The sequence below is a fragment of the Rosa rugosa genome, chromosome 5, assembly GCF_958449725.1.
Source record: "Rosa rugosa chromosome 5, drRosRugo1.1, whole genome shotgun sequence".
NCBI lineage: Eukaryota > Viridiplantae > Streptophyta > Magnoliopsida > Rosales > Rosaceae > Rosa > Rosa rugosa.
This window is the reverse complement of record NC_084824.1, coordinates 2,201,714-2,220,952: the sequence shown is the minus strand read 5'-3', so window position 1 is coordinate 2,220,952 and position 19,239 is coordinate 2,201,714. Positions and strand designations below refer to the sequence as shown.

The 19,239-nt window shown below is 43.1% G+C and overlaps 2 protein-coding genes across 2 annotated transcripts; both read right to left on the bottom strand.

Annotated features, from left to right (window-relative positions):
* Positions 1-1,200: 1,200 nt before the first annotated feature.
* Positions 1,201-3,125, bottom strand: LOC133709657 (RING-H2 finger protein ATL46-like). Its single transcript, XM_062135467.1, has one exon. It carries the CDS (start codon positions 2,529-2,531, stop codon positions 1,380-1,382), a length of 1,152 nt encoding a protein of 383 aa, XP_061991451.1. The 5' UTR covers positions 2,532-3,125; the 3' UTR covers positions 1,201-1,379.
* Positions 3,126-4,943: 1,818 nt separating this feature from the next.
* LOC133710612 (transcription factor IBH1-like) lies at positions 4,944-5,635 on the bottom strand. Its single transcript, XM_062136721.1, has one exon. It carries the CDS (start codon positions 5,364-5,366, stop codon positions 5,100-5,102), a length of 267 nt encoding a protein of 88 aa, XP_061992705.1. The 5' UTR covers positions 5,367-5,635; the 3' UTR covers positions 4,944-5,099.
* Between the last annotated feature and the right edge of the window lie 13,604 nt (positions 5,636-19,239).

Genomic DNA, 19,239 nt, shown 5'->3' with positions numbered 1-19,239 from the left:
TCTGTTATGGCATTTCATCGTTTGATTTAACCATTACTATTCTAGATCTTAGTTGCTGTTCTGATTTTGGACTAAATCACAGTCAAACATATTTGGTAAGGTGGCATTTTCAATCATACGAGATTCAAGTAGTCGTTATATATTTTATTTATGCCCAACCTGCAAGGCCTTGGATTCTTCCCCCTCCAAATTGAACAATCCCATAAACATTAAAACCTCTCTTCCGAGGTTCTGACTTTGAGGAGTTGGTATTGTAGTGAGATCATACCAAGGTCCCAATGCATCATCATTTGATCTTTCTTCTCGCTTATTTCATGGCGTTTTGTTCAGATCCAACATTATTATACTTATTCAAATGATTATGTGGGCTACAATATATAATCATCACTAACCCCAATTTCACATCCAGTGGAGTCAGTGGAACGTGACATTAAATTTCTCTAAATGTTGTGCATTCTATTATATTAATCATGACTCACGAGCTGTCTTCCCCTCCCCTCTAAAATTATTTGTTTTAGATATAAATAAAAAAAATTCTACCCATAACCCATGTTTCAATTTCAAACGGGTTCTATAACATGATAGGTCTTTCTAATCGAAAATTATGTAGCATTATTTGATTTCACATGGTCGAGAACACTCCTCTATTAACGACCCCACCATCCACAGGCCGTTGCCCGCCATCGTCAACCTGTCAACTCAAGCAGGCACCTTCATCACAAGAGTGCCTCAAACCCCTTTTTATCACGATCCCACCAACGACCATGTCATCCGAAACAAAAAGGGATTCCATGACCGGATAAAAAAGAAGAGGAGAAAGAAAAGCAGATCTTCTAAAGACACCCAAAGCAGCCAAAAAGCATCATTTTGATGTCACTATTTCATACATTTATAACAAAGTTTATCTTCTTCTTTTTCTTGTTTAGGCTTATAAGGACATCACATGGTTTTGATTAGATCCCAAACTTAACTAAACAAGAAAAACACAACAGTTTCAAATAGTGTTTTATAGTGTCTACAAATTACAAGTTTCAATAGAAGTAAGATAGGACTTCCAATTTCAAATATGCATTGGAAGGTGGTGGAGATTACCAGTTCTTTACCAACCCAACATATGAAGCTAAACTTTTTAGCATCTGGTCCTAAGCATAATGCTAAAGTTGTGGTTAAAGTAAAAGCATTTGTCAAAGTCATTATATATGTTCCTGAAAAGATAAAGTGCATAGCAGCTTGTGACAAAGTTATATAGAACAGGATCTGCATGACAGTAAAGAAATCAAATTCCAGAACAAAGCAAAAGCCTAGAGCTATTTTTTCTGATAAAGAATTTATATAGATCCATTGATATGATGAAGAAATACATACTACAGTAGTTAACATCATGTATCCTGAGATCTATTATCACTCCATGGCAAACCCACGGTAGCTGAGGAAGTAGCAGCCATTTGGGTTTCTGCAGAACTTGGAAATTTGCCCTTTTTAGGCCATAGCCAGATTTTAGAAACAGAAAAGCTTTCACCTTTACCTCCAATTTTTTTCCCCTCATTATCACTATCATTGTTGGAATTCCCATTTTGCCCCACTCTCCCTCTCACAATCCTCATACTATCACCATTACCACCTGATCTTTTGGGCCTCAGAGCAACTTGAACCTCCAAATCAGCTACCACATATTGGTATGACCCCATTGAGTAACATCTCCTTGCATCCAAATTACTACTACTAGTCTCTCCCTCTATTCTCTCCACACCTCTTCCTTCATCTCCTTCGACATTTGTAGTAGTAGTACTTCTGAACTTTCCAAGTCTCACAGAAAACACTCTCTTTTCAATCTCATTCTCTGCAGACTTTTGACCAGAAATCAGACCCCCATTTCCTCCATTCCCTGAAAAACCTTCCTCTTCCCTCGAATCATCGAAATCAAAAACCGGGTTCTCAATGGCAATCCCTGGTGTGTATAGTGTCCCTCTACAAAGAGGGCAAGTAGAATTAGACAGTAACCATGTGTCTATGCAATCAATGTGAAAAGCATGACTACATAATGGAAGCAATCTCAGCTGGTCCTTTTCAGTAAACTCACACAGACAAACTGGACAATCAAATGGCTCATTCAGACCCTTCAACTCTTTATAAAGGAACACAGGAAGAGCATCAATGAAAGCCTGATCCAATCCAGAATCATGAAGATGGAAGAGCTGCTGTAACTGTCTCTGGAGAACTCCAGACCCAGACATTTCTGGGTATCTGTTGGATTCAGAAATCGATGAAGATCTATGCTTGGTGAGATATCTAACAAGCAAGTGAAGGATTCCGGATACGAAAAACACAACAGCTAGAACAATTATGATGAAGAGAATTGCTGGACTAATTTTATTGCCAGAAGATGAAGATGGTGGGATTGATTGCTTCTGATATTCACTATTATATGGCAGTGAAGGAGAAGACGAAAGAAACCGAGATTGACGATGGAGGAGCTCGATTTGAGCTCGATTCCAAGACATTTTAGAATACCGGCAAACTAAATCCACCATTTAAGACCCAAAAACCTTTATGTAAGCTCAAGTAATCAAAATCAACTTGCTTGCTTGGTTTGAGATCAAACCCAACTCACACTTGGAAGCAAACAAGCAACATGCACATTATACATCTTGTAACTCACAAGAGACTTAATCTCAGTTTTGGTCAGATTCAGAACAAAACAATTCTTTGACCCCTAACTACTTAAAAAAAGGGTACCTTCAGAAGGGTATCATTGGCCTCAGAAATCTTTGACATAATTTAGAAGCTGGTTTGCAACAAGAATAAACACAGAGAACTCTCTTTTGGAACTGTCGCAGTTTGCAGTGTGTACCGACCTCACTTCCTCAGCTCTGGAAAATCTGCCATTAATGGAGCCCAGCTGTCCACGTTAATTGCTTGATATCATGATGATGACGAGTCTTGTCTTGCTCTTTAAGGACAATGTTGCAGAGCTTTGCAGAGAGAGATTACTAAATACTAACCCCTAAACAAGTTATTACAGGCAGTGGCCGCAGTCCCACATCAGGGGGCTGTGATTTGTTTATATAGTAGAAAAAGTCTGCAGGATATTTCAGTAGGAGTTGGAGTGTGAGAGAGAGAGAGAGAGAGAGCTGGTACTGGAACTAGTAGCTTCCCAAGAGCAAGGACCAGGGGTATAAGTGTCATTTCGGATCATGAGGACGGTGACCTCATGATGGCATAAGGCAGTGTTTTTGTACCACCATTTCTTTCCGGGCCCCAAAAATATCGGTCTCAACTTTAATGGACCCAAAGCCCATTGAGCAATGAAGTATTAGGTTAACCGACACATCGAACAAAACTATTGGTCCGACTGCTTGACTGAAGGGCTTTGTTATTTTGATTTTTGTCTTCGCAATGCAAGGTAGCAGTTTGGAAACGCTGTTCAACCTTTGAATTTTTCATTTTGTGTTATGAAATGGGTGTTCTAGTCAAGGCCTTCTCATGCATTGGACAAAACTTAAGGAACCAAAAAAAAAAAAAGAAAAAAAAAGTCAAGTCTTAAGGAGGAATTTCATATATAGTTAGTTTGAAATAGTCCAATAATTTTCCGCTTGAAATGACCACGTGGCCGGAGTTGTGGACCTCAAGCCAATCATTATTGCTATCATGCATCTTCTGAATTAAGAAGTCCCTCCTAGCTAGGTCTTTGGTTTATAACTAAAAGATGAAATTAGTTAGTAGCTCACTTATATTATATACATGGCAGGAAATGAAGATTGTGATAGGAGATGGTAGGCCATGGAGTACACGTTCTTTGGTCTGAGATTAGTATGGTTTTTGCCAAACATTTCTTAAGTGGTACATGGCATAAGAATTGAGATAGTGGCTTAAATTGATGAAGGACATACATAGGACTGATAGGACAGATAATCTCTTCCTTCTTTTTTTTCAGGAAAAATACATTCCACACTTCTAATTACAACGATAGATGAAGAGCATTTAACATCAAACTCTAGATATCTAATCCTGGGGTAAATTAGCAGTTAGGAAGGTTCCATGGTTTGTTTGTGGAAGATTGTGATCAACTGGGTCAATTTCATAGGATACAGTTTTCTATTTCCCACCTAATTAACCTTCAGTCTTTGAATTCATCTTCAGCACTAATTTTGAAAGTTATGTAATGTGTAAAGCTATCTATGACTTTGCTCGATTTGCAGGACCAATTGATATAAATTGGAATTAATGAATCGTTTCTAGCTAGCAGATATTGGATGCCAACTTTCTAACTGCTTTAGAAGTTTCTAACATGAGATCCACAAATCAATCACAGAGAAATTTATTAGTGACTTGACTTATTGTTGGCTGGGGAAAAAATAGCCTAAAAATCTACCTATCTTTTCAATTTTGTTTTGTTGTTTTGAGGACTCCATAGGTTTCCAACTTTCCTCGTTACTATTCAAGCTCTTTCAAGGGAATAACATCCATAACTAAAGTTAAGAGTCAAATCAAATATTATCAGTATATACAATACTTTACCTAGAAACTTCAGTTACACAAAACAGACATTTTTTTTTTTCAGTGGTTTATCACTGATGGGGATTATAAAACTTCACTTAGAACAGAAGAAATATTGATGAAGTCATGAAACTATCGGACTATCGGAGCATTAACAAAAACACCACCTATTGCCTACAGTAAAATTTGGAAGAAGTTGATGAATCAGCTCGAGTAGATCTAAATGACTATGTCAAACTTAAAACCCTAGCTGCTGCTCCTGCGAATTACCAAAGTTAAATACTATATATGCCACCACAAGAAGATGAGAGGAAATTAACCCAAGGAATTTTAGCTACATTACCAATGTTAAAGCTACTCATTATATATATATACACTCAGAATTATAATCTCATAATTAAATTAAACCGTGACTTGAATATATTCTGAGATCTCACAGCTCTAAGTTGATGAACATTACCAGTGGGATTTAATTTAACAGCGATCGACCTTACATATCATATATTAGCTCCATATATATAGCAGGAGATCGAAAAATAAAAAATAAACATTACATGAAAATAAGATTGGAGACTAATAGGCGCATGGTGATTAACACTATCTCACAGCTTGTAAATCTTGGAAAGCGCTTGCAAAACATCGACTTGCAACCTCAAATACATTATGTAATCCGCCGTGTGGCGAAACAGCCTCTCCGCCTCCAACCCTCTCCCTCCCGGAATCAGCATTTGCAGCTTCTTCACCTTCACTCTCACAGTCCTCGACGTCCTCCCTCCACCGCCAACACGAAGTCGTCTTCCCCCCACCGCACTCGGCCGCCTCCTTCTCGACCTCATGTTCGAACACCCGCTATCCAATGAACTCACCATTCTCAGAATCCAACACGGTATTTTACAGCACAATTCAAATAACAGTGAAGACGAAGATGAAGACGAAGAAGGAATTAAGGGCGTGAAGTGTGAATGATGAGGAAGAAGAGGAGGAGGGGATATAAATGATGGGAAGCGAAGCTAGCTGGGCTACTATTATAGCACATTAGCACCCTATATTGTTAGGGCGACGAGGCCATGTGAGCCGAGCCATTGGTGTTTTTGTTTTGTACTTTGGCTTTTGGACCTCCAAAATCCAAATTACCCGGCCAACTCTCTCCGATATGATGGACCAATAATTCTCCATATTAATAAGGCCACAAAGGACACCTTTGAATTTCCCTCACGAGCACAGTTTTGTTGTCGTTTTGCCATATGGGGCACGGCTGCGGGTCCCGCCCCCACTCCCATTTGCATACCTTTGCCAAGACCCACGCACGTGTCTGACAGCTCTCAAACCCTTCTTCTCGCACGCTCCCGTACACCTGCTTTCTTCCATCTCTGGTACGTTTCTGTTTAGTTACCATCGTAATCCCCGAATCCCGGCAGCTATCTTCCCCACACGTGTCCGATCTGATCCCCTACGTTTAAGGGGTGGCGAAACCGAACGTATTACACATCCACTAATGTTGAGACTTTGTGTTTTACCATTTTTTTTTTTTTTTAGAAGCGAGATAATTGAGGATAGTTTGAGTATTGACTATTGAGTGAGCGTGATGTTGTGACCCATTAGTGTTACACGCAAGTCCTAATGTTAATTGCAATATGACAAAATTTGAGCTCATATACTTACTCATACGTTAATCGATTCAATGAACATTTTCAATTTAACATATTACATCACATAGTTGAGAAGGCTGCCAGGCTTCACCTCGTGTATATGATGGCCCGGCCGCCGGTATGCCTTTCTCCTACATCACATTTACCCGTTTACATTCGAGTTTTAGTGTTGTCCAACTGGGTTCCAGGAGAGCACCCATAGTGATATGTCATGTGATCAAATCTGAAGCGGGTGGAGGGCCTTGGAAAGAACAACCTGGGAGAGGTTATAACCGTCGGATTTGGTGATATATTCTTGTACAATTAAAGGGAGGAAAAGTTAGTTAATGAGTTAGGGCCATAACCAATAATGAGAATGTGTGAGGCTGGCAAAACTGGATTGGATTTGAAATGTGACCAAATTTACGAATTGAATGAATTAATTATATCATCTAGGATTTTGAAATAACGTGGTTGGATGGAGATCCTCTTTCCTTCTTTTCCGAAATTGATTATGGCAGATGAGGAGACACATGTAATGTGAGAAATTATACTTTTCTTCTTTAGGTAAATGATGATTAAAATACATTAATGTAAGCGGAATAACAATTTTCAATCCAAGTCTAACCAGTGCAAGACCGGACTCTAAGATAGTTAACCCATATTCTCTCTCAAGGAGAAACCCTAAAGTCGGCTCTCCCGCTCTCTCAAAATCGATCTCGTTCGGCGGCGCCCGGATGTTGGTGTTGGCCTCCGGGCCTCGCTGATGTTTTGCGGTTGGCCGCCGGACGGGGTGTTGATGCTATTGGCTCGAAAAGTTCTCCAGAAGGCTCCGTGCTCCTAGTCTTGGCATGGTTGTCTTGGTCGTGGTCTTTGGTGCTCCGTCTGTGTGCGCAGTGGTTATGTGCGTGGGATGCCGGATTGTGGCGAAGCAAGATCATGGTGGGATGAGATCGGTGACTGCGGGTCGAGGTGAATTGGATTCGTTGTGGGGCGAGTTCGGGATGCTGCGGGGCGTGGAGGCTTGGGTTGACGTAACTCAGCGCAGCTCGTGGTTTGGGAGGCGCAGGGGCGACGTTGATCGGAGTATCACCGATCGAGTACGGCGTGGTCGGGTGGCGTACATCTGGTTTCCGGTATTGTGCTGCTGCTGGGTGAGGGACGGGGACTGGGTCATGTCAGTCCAGTCTTTGTTGGGCTTGGAGTTGGGTTTTTTGGGGCTATTTTGGGCTACTAGGGTTTTACATAGTTTTTTTGCTATTTAATTCCAATAATTCCCTATTTGTTGAGGGAGCTATGTTTCTAGTTTTTTAGTAAGCGTCATCAAGTCTAGTTTACTCGGCCTATTTACTATGTAGTAGTTAATAGTTTATAGGCTCTCTTATGAGCGTGGAACCGTCAAATGATTGGATCTAATCTATGTATCACTGTGCTACTACCACAAACTCTTTATCTACCCAGAGATGGTAGAGGGAGGATATGTAATGGTCCTTTCTGGCCTGAGATTTATTAATATATCAAAAAAAAAAAAAAACAAATGTAAGCGGAATAATATGGGCAAGATTGTGCCAACTTATTATCCAATGTTCATAAATCATAATTTTTTTTTTGAATTTTAAAATAGAGGATTAGGCGATATTAGCACCTCGTTAGCGGTCTTTGCGTGGAGCGCCTGCCCTCCCATAAAGAAGAAGGGACCACTACACCCGAAAACCCACCGCACGTCCCTCTATTACTAAATCATAATATAGTATGAGGGAGTACAATTATTTCTTATGATATTAATTATCAGTAGCATGCATGAAAAACTATGATATGACTCCCCTCCAAATTGAGAACTAGCATATGTGCTCTATTCTTGTATCTTCGATGCATTCTATATATTTCTGGATCAAATAGAGACACAGGTAGTGAATTAGTGATGGTGATCGATATGTTTGTTTAACATGGGTTGATGTGAGGCATCAAGCATGCACTGAATTTGCTGATGAGTTGCATCCTCCTACACTTATACTTGGTCCACAATATTCGACATACATGTTTCGGAGCTTTATGTTATAAATTAGGGAAATTCGTCCAAACAGTGTCTGAACTTTTCCAGACTATTAATTTTCGTACCTAAACTTTGAAAAATGTCACAATGGTACCTGAAGTTTTGGCCCCGACCCAATTTCCATACCTGGAAACAGTAAAATCGTCTACGGTGTTAAATTTTGAAGGATATTTTCGTCATTTTACTATTCATCTTCTCTGAAATCGATGGGCCACCACTCGATTGTCTCCATCCTCTTCTTCTCCTCCACCGAAACCATCACCAACACCTCTCTTAGCTATCGACGGCGCGTCCCCATTGATCAACCCACAGCGCCAAATCACTTCCTTCTTCTCCAACTCCCGTCTCTAAATCTAATCCCAGCCCGGGTTCCAGCCCTAGCTCCACCATGCCTTTGCCTCTCCAATCCAAGCCCAATCTCAATCCCAAGAAATTCGAATTGCTTCAACAGACCGTCCAGACCTTTAAGCGCTTACAGCGAGGTCCTTTGCTCACTCCCGAGGCTCCGGTGGCGGAAGAGGACGAGGAAGACAGTAATGATGATGATGATGATGATTCCATTTCCACAAACCGTCAGTTACAATCTTTCTCTCTCTTCCATTTCCTGTTTTCTCGCGGGTCCTCTAACGGCCTCGCCATGGCGGCTCCGGAACCCGAGGATGAGAAAAGCTGGCAGGAGCTACTCAGAAAGATGTTGCCTTCCGGCGCGCCATTGCCGGACGATGACCATCTCTACTACTCCATCGCAGTTGAGTATGAAGGCCCTCCGCTGCCCTACGAAGTCCCCAAGGTTGATCCAGTCGACATCGATTCGCTTCGCAGCGCTGCTTCCGGAGCTTCAGGTTCGGTTTCGGAGCTTTCTTCGATTCCGGTGGCCGAGCCGGTCGATCGGGACGCCTCTCGGTTCAGCCGGATCAGGAACGGCGACGCCGCAAACGAAACGCAGACTTCGACGTCGTTTTCGGTAGGTTTCAGCTCTGAATTTTCAGCTCAGGACTCAAACTCGGAGCCAAAACCGGTCGAGGACGACGCCGGAGGAGGAGGAAAGAGAGCTGCGGTCGTGACTTTCAACACGCCGAGAGAATCGGAGACGGAAGACGACGGCGACCGGTCCTCGCCGCCGCAATCGGAGCCGGTGGGATCGCCGGTTGCTTGGGCCTCGCCGCTGAAGGTAGCGAGTAAGAGAGGGATTTGCAGCAGGTGTGGAAAAGGGAACATATTGAAGGAGAGGGAGTGGTGCTTGGTGTGTGACTCAAAGTACTGTAGTAACTGTTTGCTTAAAGCTATGGGATCAATGCCGGGGGGGCGAAAATGTGTGAGCTGCATTAGGCAGCCTATAAATGTGTTCATGGTCTCGTAGCTCCGGTAGTTCTTTCCAAAGATTAATGTATTCACATGGTTGGAAAGGAATCGAGTTGGTGGAGGAAAAACATTGATAGCTAAGAGAGGTGTTGGTGATGGTTTCGGTGGAGGAGAAGAAGAGGATAGAGCCAATCGAGTGGTGGCCCGTCAATTTCAGAGAAGATGAATAGTAAAATGACGAAAATATCCTTCAAAATTTAACACCGTAGACGATTTTACTGTTTCCAGGTATGGAAATTGGGTCGGGGCCAAAACTTCAGGTACCATTGTGACATTTTTCAAAGTTTAGGTACGAAAATTAATAGTCTGAAAAAGTTCAGACACTGTTTGGACGAATTTCCCTATAAATTATTATATAATTCAAGTTGCGGTAAGGTTTATGCCTTTATGGCGTTCCTTCCCCGTGTGAACGTATTATTTTTTCTTTTTATATTTTCTCATTCAGTAGTGATTTACTAAGAAAAAAAAAATTGTTAAATAACAATACTCGATGATAAAGATAAATCTAACGGACTTAAAATCTGAGAGGTAATAAAAATTGGTTTTAGAAAAATAATCAGAATATCGGGCGTGTACAAGTTAGTAATTAGTAAATTAAGATAAGGAAAAAGAAGATATTGGTAACCTAGCACGTCCGATGGAGCTAGCTTGCGGTCCATTGCGTGCCGACTTGGTTTGGAGGTTTAAGATGAAGGGCTGAAGTATTGAACCAACGCCATGCATGTTAGTAATAATAACAATGCTAGCTAGATGAAATATCTAAATGTAGGTCTTCTGAAAGAAGATGATGTGTGTGTACTTTGACTTGGTTTATTATTTGCATTCATGGTACGTATAGTAACTAGTAACCTGTGAGATGGAGGGCAATAAGATCGATGGGTCCCTATAGATAAACCCTGATGCATGTGAGTATGTCAACTCACTGATCTCGACCTTTCCCAGGCAACATGCATGTATTAGCATGGATAGAGATGGAGTTAGTATCAGTCTCAGATCGAATTCGCGCGCGCGCGCCAACACACATACCCACACACACACATATATATACCCACATACTTTTGTTGCCAAAACAATCTATACATAATTACATATATACAAAACACAGTAATGAAAATTTGAAACACCCAGTAGTCTGAAAAAAAAAAAAAAATTGAAACACCCATTAATAATCTGAAAATTAACAATTGCGGTTAAACTCATATATTGATCTTGATGTGAACGTTAACGTACCCTAAGCCCTTTAGGGTTTACATATACAATCCAAACTGATCATGTCGATCGTCATATTACTGAGCTAGCTAGCTTTCTGGCAAAGATCGCGATACACACGCAGAGACTGTGGACACAGCATGTTACTGTGCAAAGCGACGTTATGAGAAACTGATGGCGTTGAGAGCGAAAGAGATGGAAAACGTGGGTGCTTATTAGTATTACAATCATCGTCAGAGGAAACACAGAGACACCCACAGTCACATGCACACGAGCACACGAGAGACTAGAGAGGGTAGGGGACCTCATTCAATCGATCTTCATATATATCAGCTGCTACCTGGCTAGCTGGCAAGCTATAGCTAGCCTTGACTAGATAGTAACAAAATCGTCGAGTTTGGTAAGTGAACCGTTCCGGCCCCGGGGTGAAACTTGCAGGTTGAGGGAGGGAGTGAGCTAGCTAGTGGGTGGCCAGTTCAGCTGTTCAGAGAGTAATTGAACTACAATAAAGTTTTAAGTGAGGCGGTCATAATCAGAATGTCTTTATGTGTACGTAAAATATTGACTATGTATTTTTTATTTTTATTTTTTATAGAGTATGTTGATATCACTTATACCACATACCGCCAAGCATAAGCAACGACCTCTTAGGTGGGCCCCGCGGCATGGCTAGTCCCGCCTACAACATGCATCCTGTAGTCCGACACCCGAGCTACCTCGCTATGGTGGAGGTCGGCCGGTACCTTGCTAGGAGGCCACCCTCCTATGCTCTCCAAGAGGCTTCAAGAGAAGCAATATGTATGTTGTGTCCCACATCGGAAATGTAAACTAGATGGGGACTTCCTTTAGCTATAAGAGGAAGTCCTCTCCTTCTTAGAAGGGATGGATCCATGATCCCTATACTTGTATCACTACAAAGGCTACTTGGCCTCACTCATAGTAGAAATATCTAAGTGGACGTAGCCTTGCCTCAAGGGCAAGGTGAACCACTATACATGCTTGTGTCTCTCTCTCTCTCTCCCTTCCATGATCCATGCTTAGTTCCCGTTCCGTATTCTTCAGCAGAAACATTGGCGCTAGAAGGAGGGGCCCTATGTTTGGGTATGAGCCTCCGACCTTGAGCAAGAGTCATGGATGGGTACCACGAGTCATGTACGGGTACCATGAGCTTCCGGGTACCTGAGCCATCGAGTACCACAAGTCAGCAGCTCTTACTCGTGCATGCAACCAGGCAGCAACTTCAGCCTCATCGGGTACTTACTATAATTGCATGAATCTCATGCACCCTTGGGCCCAGCAACAACTCTTGCTCATCACATGTATCACGGTACCGAGCAACACACCACCACCCATCTAGGAATCAAGGTTCAATTGCATGGGGACCCGGACAGAGCTGCTGACCTCCCTCATTAACTCATCCCGACGCCATGTGATGGGCCCAACTCGTACGTGGACCTACTGGAACCACCTCGTCCCCGGTATCGACAACCATGTCAAGTGAAGTTCCATCGGCAGCTTCTTCACCCAAACTCCTCCACCCTCTGTACGCAGTCAACCTACTCCATCCGGGACCCGCACTTTTGTAGGCCGTCCGGTACCCTCTTCAACTAGAAAACATGTGTCATCCCGGCAGCTTCTTCACCCTCACTGACGCAGCCGCTTCTCCTTTCGGTGACTAAACCTCGAAACTTATCCCATCTCTGACACATCCCGGTGGGATCATGTGTAGGCCAGAGTCCCGGGAACAACTTCGTTTCTGGAAACCAATTCTGTTCGACAGTTCGAGCAGCAAAAAAAAAGAGATGGTGATTCTCCGGCAACGAGCTCCCCGCTATACTCTCGTCCGGGTACTGGCTCAAGCTGTCCAAGCACTGAAGAAAAACCCTTTTGACCTCCCGGCATCACCAGTTCCGGATCCCGGGTTCACCTCACCGGCATCATCTTCACACGGTCACACCTCGGTTCAAACCCAAGAAAAATCCCAGCTTCTCTGTAACGAGAACCTCGACGGTACCAGCTGACCTCATCGGGTACCAGCTGCATCACCGGTACCGATTCCAAAAATAAAAAGAAGGAAATTTACTTTGGACACCCGCCTGGTACCGCTGACCTTGGTCCACCACTTCAAAGTGCGATTCCGGCTTCGAATCAGTGGAGGCTCATTCCGACCGGTACTCTTCTCAGCCCGACATCTCGGTGCCTCACCAAAACTTCACCCACCGCGGGCATCAACTTTGTCTCTCACCGGGAACAATTGGCCTCTCCTCGGTGACAATTGAGCAGCCTCCGGTACCCTCTGGTCCTTCCCGGATCAGAGCCAATGATCAATTCAGCCAAGTACCGTTCGAAAAAAAAAAAAGTACTGCTCTGGGCACCCACGAATCCCGGATTATCATCGGTACCCCCACCGACAGTTCCCGGCAGCAGCTCAATCACCTCCCTCACCAAAGCATCCCGGAGTACACGCTTGTCTCGGCGGCCTCAGATCTCGATAGTCACCATTTCAACAAACAGCTGTCTACACCTCTGACCCAACTTCACCAACTCATTCATGGATCAAACACTCCGGGATAAAAAAAAAAAATAAAAAAAAAAAGAGGAGAAGTTCTTCGCTCTGCAAACACGAAGGATGCTCTTCTCCGGGCACTCACCAAAAACGGAGGGCTCCAAACCCAGCTGCATCTAGCTTTCAACTCTTCGATGGACTTGACTTTACGCTGATGGCAAAACAACCCTTCAGCAAAACCAGAGAACAGGATAAGCTTTCAAAAATCAAATCTTTACTCTTTGCACTGCAAACCCGAAGCATGCTATATATTCATACACGTGCATATTATAATTATCTAAACCATGTTCACGATTAGCATAGCTGCTGGCCTACCTGCTACATGTCATGTTTTCCCCATCACATGACCTGCTATGCTTCAATACAATGACACATATCACGCACTTGCTTGCCCGTGCATGCCTACTACACACATCCTTCTAGGTGCTTTAACACTTGTTCATTGTATAGGACCCATTGCATAATTAATGTACTGGTCGATATATACATTTCCATGACCAGATGCATCATTCAAAGTAGGTGCATGGCAGCCCATAATCACTATGAGAATAAACCTTCATGTCTTGCTGTTGTGAATCACCTACTGCTCCTAGACATATCATTTGACAATTATTAGAAAATCCATGTTCCATTCATGGTATACTTGTCTCTTATTTATGAAAGTTTAGTGAAATCTAAGCATACCACTTCCAGCAAGTATTAATCAAAATTTTCACACTTGCAAGTGCTTGAAGTACCTTTTGAGTTTACTTGCCAATTTGACATTCGTGATAGATATAAGATATACATGATCAAATGTCATTCATTATAGCTACTAGGCCACGTGATTTACTATACAATTAATGACAGTGCACCTTATGTGAAGCTGCATCAATTGCGCACCACTTCCATGCAAAACAAATCTTCTAGTCAATACACTATGATTCCCATTCTTCTCCATGTTAAAACATACAATTAAATTAAACTATATTTGATTGATCAAAATAAATATGGATCGCTAACTGTTCCTCCCCAATGTTTCTGTCGAGCATGGTCCCATTCCCTATAAATCACTTTGGACTAACATCCATTTTTTGTTTTGAGAAAGCTCAATCACTCAAACCGGATATATTGTCGGCACCACACTGTGACGCTATTTTTCAAAACATGGGAATCTCATGTTTCAAACAATTCCAATCCACTTCAAATCGGTATAAGATAAGTTCTCACTTATGCTCTTTCAATTTGAGCTAAATGCAATGGTTTACATGCTTCAATAACAATTACTATTATCTAAAGCATGCCTATGATATTTGATAAATTCAATCTCATATCTATTATCATATCCGTTATGCCTATGTATTGATTTCATGCTTTAATTTAATTGCCCGACAATTACGATTACTACATGCACACATACGGCACTTTTTATGCGGCACTTAACATCCTTGCCCCGAGCGAGGTACCCCTAATGGGTAAAGTCAAGGTCATATTCTTACATAAATCCTCCCTAATCGGCGAGGTACCCCAGCGGGGTCACGAGGCCAATACCATCATATATTCTACCTGGGGCCACGCCACCGGGTACCGGAGGCCAATGCCACCGATTACCCCAACGGGGTTACATCATTCTACCCGGGGTCACACCACCGGGTAAAGAAGGCCTACAGGCCCTCATTCAACCCCATTGGGTTAAGGAGGCTCAAGCCCTCACGTGACCCCACCGGCCCACGCTGAACAAGCCCTCATGCTACCCCATCGGGTACGAGAGGCATCAAGCCCTCATGCTACCCTATCGGGTACTAGAGGCATCAAGCCCTCATGCTACCCCATCGGGTACTAGAGGCATCAAGCCCTCATGCTACCCCATCGGGTACGAGAGGCATCAAGCCCTCATGCTACCCCATCGGGTACGAGAGGCATCAAGCCCTCATGCTACCCCATCGGGTACTAGAGGCATCAAGCCCTCATGCTACCCTATCGGGTACGAGAGGCATCAAGCCCTCATGCTACCCTATCGGGTACGAGAGGCATCAAGCCCTCATGCTACCCTATCGGGTACTAGAGGCATCAAGCCCTCATGCTACCCCATCGGGTACGAGAGGCATCAAGCCCTCATGCTACCCCATCGGGTACGAGAGGCATCAAGCCCTCATGCTACCCCATCGGGTACGAGAGGCATCAAGCCCTCATGCTACCCCATCGGGTACGAGAGGCATCAAGCCCTCATGCTACCCCATCGGGTACTAGAGGCATCACGCCCTCATGCTACCCCATCGGGTACTAGAGGCATCAAGCCCTCATGCTACCCTATCGGGTACGAGAGGCATCACGCCCTCATGCTACCCCATCGGGTACTAGAGGCATCAAGCCCTCATGCTACCCCATCGGGTACGAGAGGCATCAAGCCCTCATGCTACCCTTCCGGGTACGAGAGGCATCAAGCCCTCATGCTACCCTATCGGGTACGAGAGGCATCAAGCCCTCATGCTACCCTATCGGGTACTAGAGGCATCATGCCCTCATGCTACCCCATCGGGTACTAGAGGCATCAAGTCCTCAATCTACCCTTCCGGGTATCCGAGGCTCAACTCTCCTCATTCTACCCCATCGGGCACCATAGGCTAAAGCCCTCAGAAAACCCCACTTGGTACCGGAGGCGGGGTAAGCCAAGGTCCAATCCCTTGCTTCTGAGTCATCTCACCTCCCGAGCGTTCTGTACACTTGGGGGACTTATTCATACCACTTATCACAAGTGGAGATAGTACCCGACCGGGACTATCATCAGGCTTCACGCTCATACTTTTCGTGCTATGGTGTATTAATGGAAATATTGAAATTTTTCACCTATTGTTGATCGCAACAATTAAATTTCTTTTACATCCCATTAATAAGACCATAGGACAAAACTCACACCCGCTCAACATGAGCGAGCTCAACTCTTACGTTCCCGTTACACATAAGCCAAACAATCGGGTAATGGCTTACACGTTCGGGTTAAGTAAGTTAGTGTTCCTTCCTCTAACCTATCCTTCGGGGACTATCATGGTCACGCCATAGTCTCTAGTATTGTCAATGGTTACTTCGATACCGGAGCTTCATTCTCAGCCTTACCGGCTTCGTCGAACGTAACCTAAATCCAAATTCCTGTTTTACTACGTGACTTGGGGGACTCGGCGAGTAACCACACTCCCGGTCCTAACACATGTGCATCACGTACATACAACACTTACATATCATTTTGTCTTACCGTGTTCATCACACATCTTTGCATCATGCATCTCATAAACATTCATGCACCTTGATGCATTTGACTCAAATGTCACTTCGATTGCCCTAGCGCAATCAATATGCTTTTTTGTGCACTCTTATCTTATTTGCAGGTACTAGCTTCATGAGGGCCCCGGGGCACCAACATACCCGTAGAGTCCCTTCTTACTTACGGAGTTGGGGGACTAGTATGGGTATGGCGTTCAACAAGGTCATCACTCATACTTGGCGGCATCACATTTAAACTCCCCAACCAAGAAGCGCCTCTTACTCGGGGACTTGGGGGACTTGTTGATATCACTTATACCACATACCGCCAAGCATAAGCAACGACCTCTTAGGTGGGCCCCGCGGCATGGCTAGTCCCGCCTACAACATGCATCCTGTAGTCCGACACCCGAGCTACCTCGCTATGGTGGAGGTCGGCCGGTACCTTGCTAGGAGGCCACCCTCCTATGCTCTCCAAGAGGCTTCAAGAGAAGCAATATGTATGTTGTGTCCCACATCGGAAATGTAAACTAGATGGGGACTTCCTTTAGCTATAAGAGGAAGTCCTCTCCTTCTTAGAAGGGATGGATCCATGATCCCTATACTTGTATCACTACAAAGGCTACTTGGCCTCACTCATAGTAGAAATATCTAAGTGGACGTAGCCTTGCCTCAAGGGCAAGGTGAACCACTATACATGCTTGTGTCTCTCTCTCTCTCTCCCTTCCATGATCCATGCTTAGTTCCCGTTCCGTATTCTTTAGCAGAAACAGAGTACTTACACGAAAGATAATTAGACGATTGGACAAATATATCTCAGTGGTCCAACCTCCCCTTGTGAAGACCTCCTCTCGCACTATACATAATGTGGGTCTTTGGATTTGAAATTGAAGAGGTAGTTTGTGTAAAGACTATAGTACAGAATCACGGTGATAAGGGTTGCAGATTGCCTACGCGTGTTGAGCATCTGATGGAGAGAATGAAAATTAGTTAGTAACTGATTACTATAAGTAGTGGTTAACTGCAATTAGAAATGTTAAGCAATTAGGTCCTTTTGCAAACAATCAAAAAAAATATCAAAGTAGCTCCCAGTTTTTTCTTTGCTTTCCTCAGTTTTTTTCTTCATCTTCAATCTTTCACTGTCTTCAGTTTGTCGTCTATCAACTAGTAGTAGCTAGCTAGCTCTAGGAAGTAGGAAAGCTACCAGTACTGGCTGTGCAAGCTGGTTAATTGGTACTCCATCGATCGGTCCGTGGTGCATATATGTATGAGCTGGTATAAAGCTAGCTAGCCAAAGCTACTCAAACAACTCGATCAAACTAAGGGGACGTGTACGTAGCTAGTGGCTGCCGCTGGTTGCTTGCTTGCTTTTTAGCTCATAGCCTTATTGTAGGTACATATGTGCAGCTCAGCTGGACCCTAATTGCGATCGAGTAGTGGTGGCCTGACCTGGTGGGAATGGAGCGCACATGTATCCAATATTACTCCGGCTTTGCATGGAGTTAATGAGTTATCAAGGAAAGCTATTACTAGGTATATGGAATACCACGTAAGCCAAATGTGAACAGCCGTATTCACTCAAATATCCTCATGTGTCTGTAGTTTATACTGTGTTTCTTCACCAATCATTTAAACTTATTACGTACGTATACTTGTTAAGCTATTTTTAATTACATGCCATGGACAATTGAGTGTTTTATCGGCATTTTTAATTACTTGTTTTTCCTAATTGTTCAAATTCTTATACGAATTTGGACAAAACGTTTTAGCAATGACATACAATAAACAAGGACCGTGAGAGATGGGTCTAGACTGAAGAGGCGACGAGCTACCTGTTTGAGGGATTTACCAGTATAGCAGTAAAACTTGGGCTACCTTTTTAAAGATTTACCAGTATTAGCAATAAAATTTAGACATGTTAATGAACCGGATTTTGATCTTGATCCGTGGCTATTGGGCGGGTTTAGATTGAAAATTTTGATCCGTTGATCCATTAATAATCCGAATCCGTTAACCCGTTTATTTAACTGATCAAATAAGGATTTAGGTCGATCTGATCCGTTTTTATAATAATAAAAGTGTTATAAACTAGAGAATAAGAGAGAAAGAATAGAGGGACATAATGTAGGAGGAGGTAAAAGTGTGTGTTTCATTCTCATTAGACCCCTTTATATAGGAGTAGTGTTTACATCATAAGGACATAACTAAAGAGTATTTACAGTGGACAACCACATATATATAATATTTACAACACTCCCCCTTGGATGTCCACCACTAAATGATATGGTGTTGGACGCGCTTAATGTTGTCTCATCAAAAACCTTGCCAGGTAACAAAAACTCAGTGGGATAAAAACAACCCTGGTCGAAGGAGAAAAAGAGTGCAACACGCATATGTCCTAGGCATAATTTTGAATGCTTCCCTTGATGAGAATCTCCTCCTGATTGTTGCAAGCTTCAATCATGTATGTAACAAAATACATGCACAATGTATATTGGATATGGTGTGTGTAGACACAAGAAATTTAATGAAAATAAAATTCATTAAATAAGTCGATCAATCTTTGAAATTTTGACTAAACAGGCTTAGTTGGCACATGGGTCCTACAAAAGGTACACGTGGCTCATACGTCACCAAAATTATGTGAGCTTCGAGGATGACGCATGTCAAAATATATACGAGTGATC

What these genes read in the sequence shown, in the direction of transcription:
- LOC133709657 (XM_062135467.1), bottom strand. Translation starts at nt 2,531, where the DNA reads ATGGTGGATTTAGTTTGCCGGTATTCTAAAATGTCTTGGAATCGAGCT.
- LOC133710612 (XM_062136721.1), bottom strand. Translation starts at nt 5,366, where the DNA reads ATGGTGAGTTCATTGGATAGCGGGTGTTCGAACATGAGGTCGAGAAGG.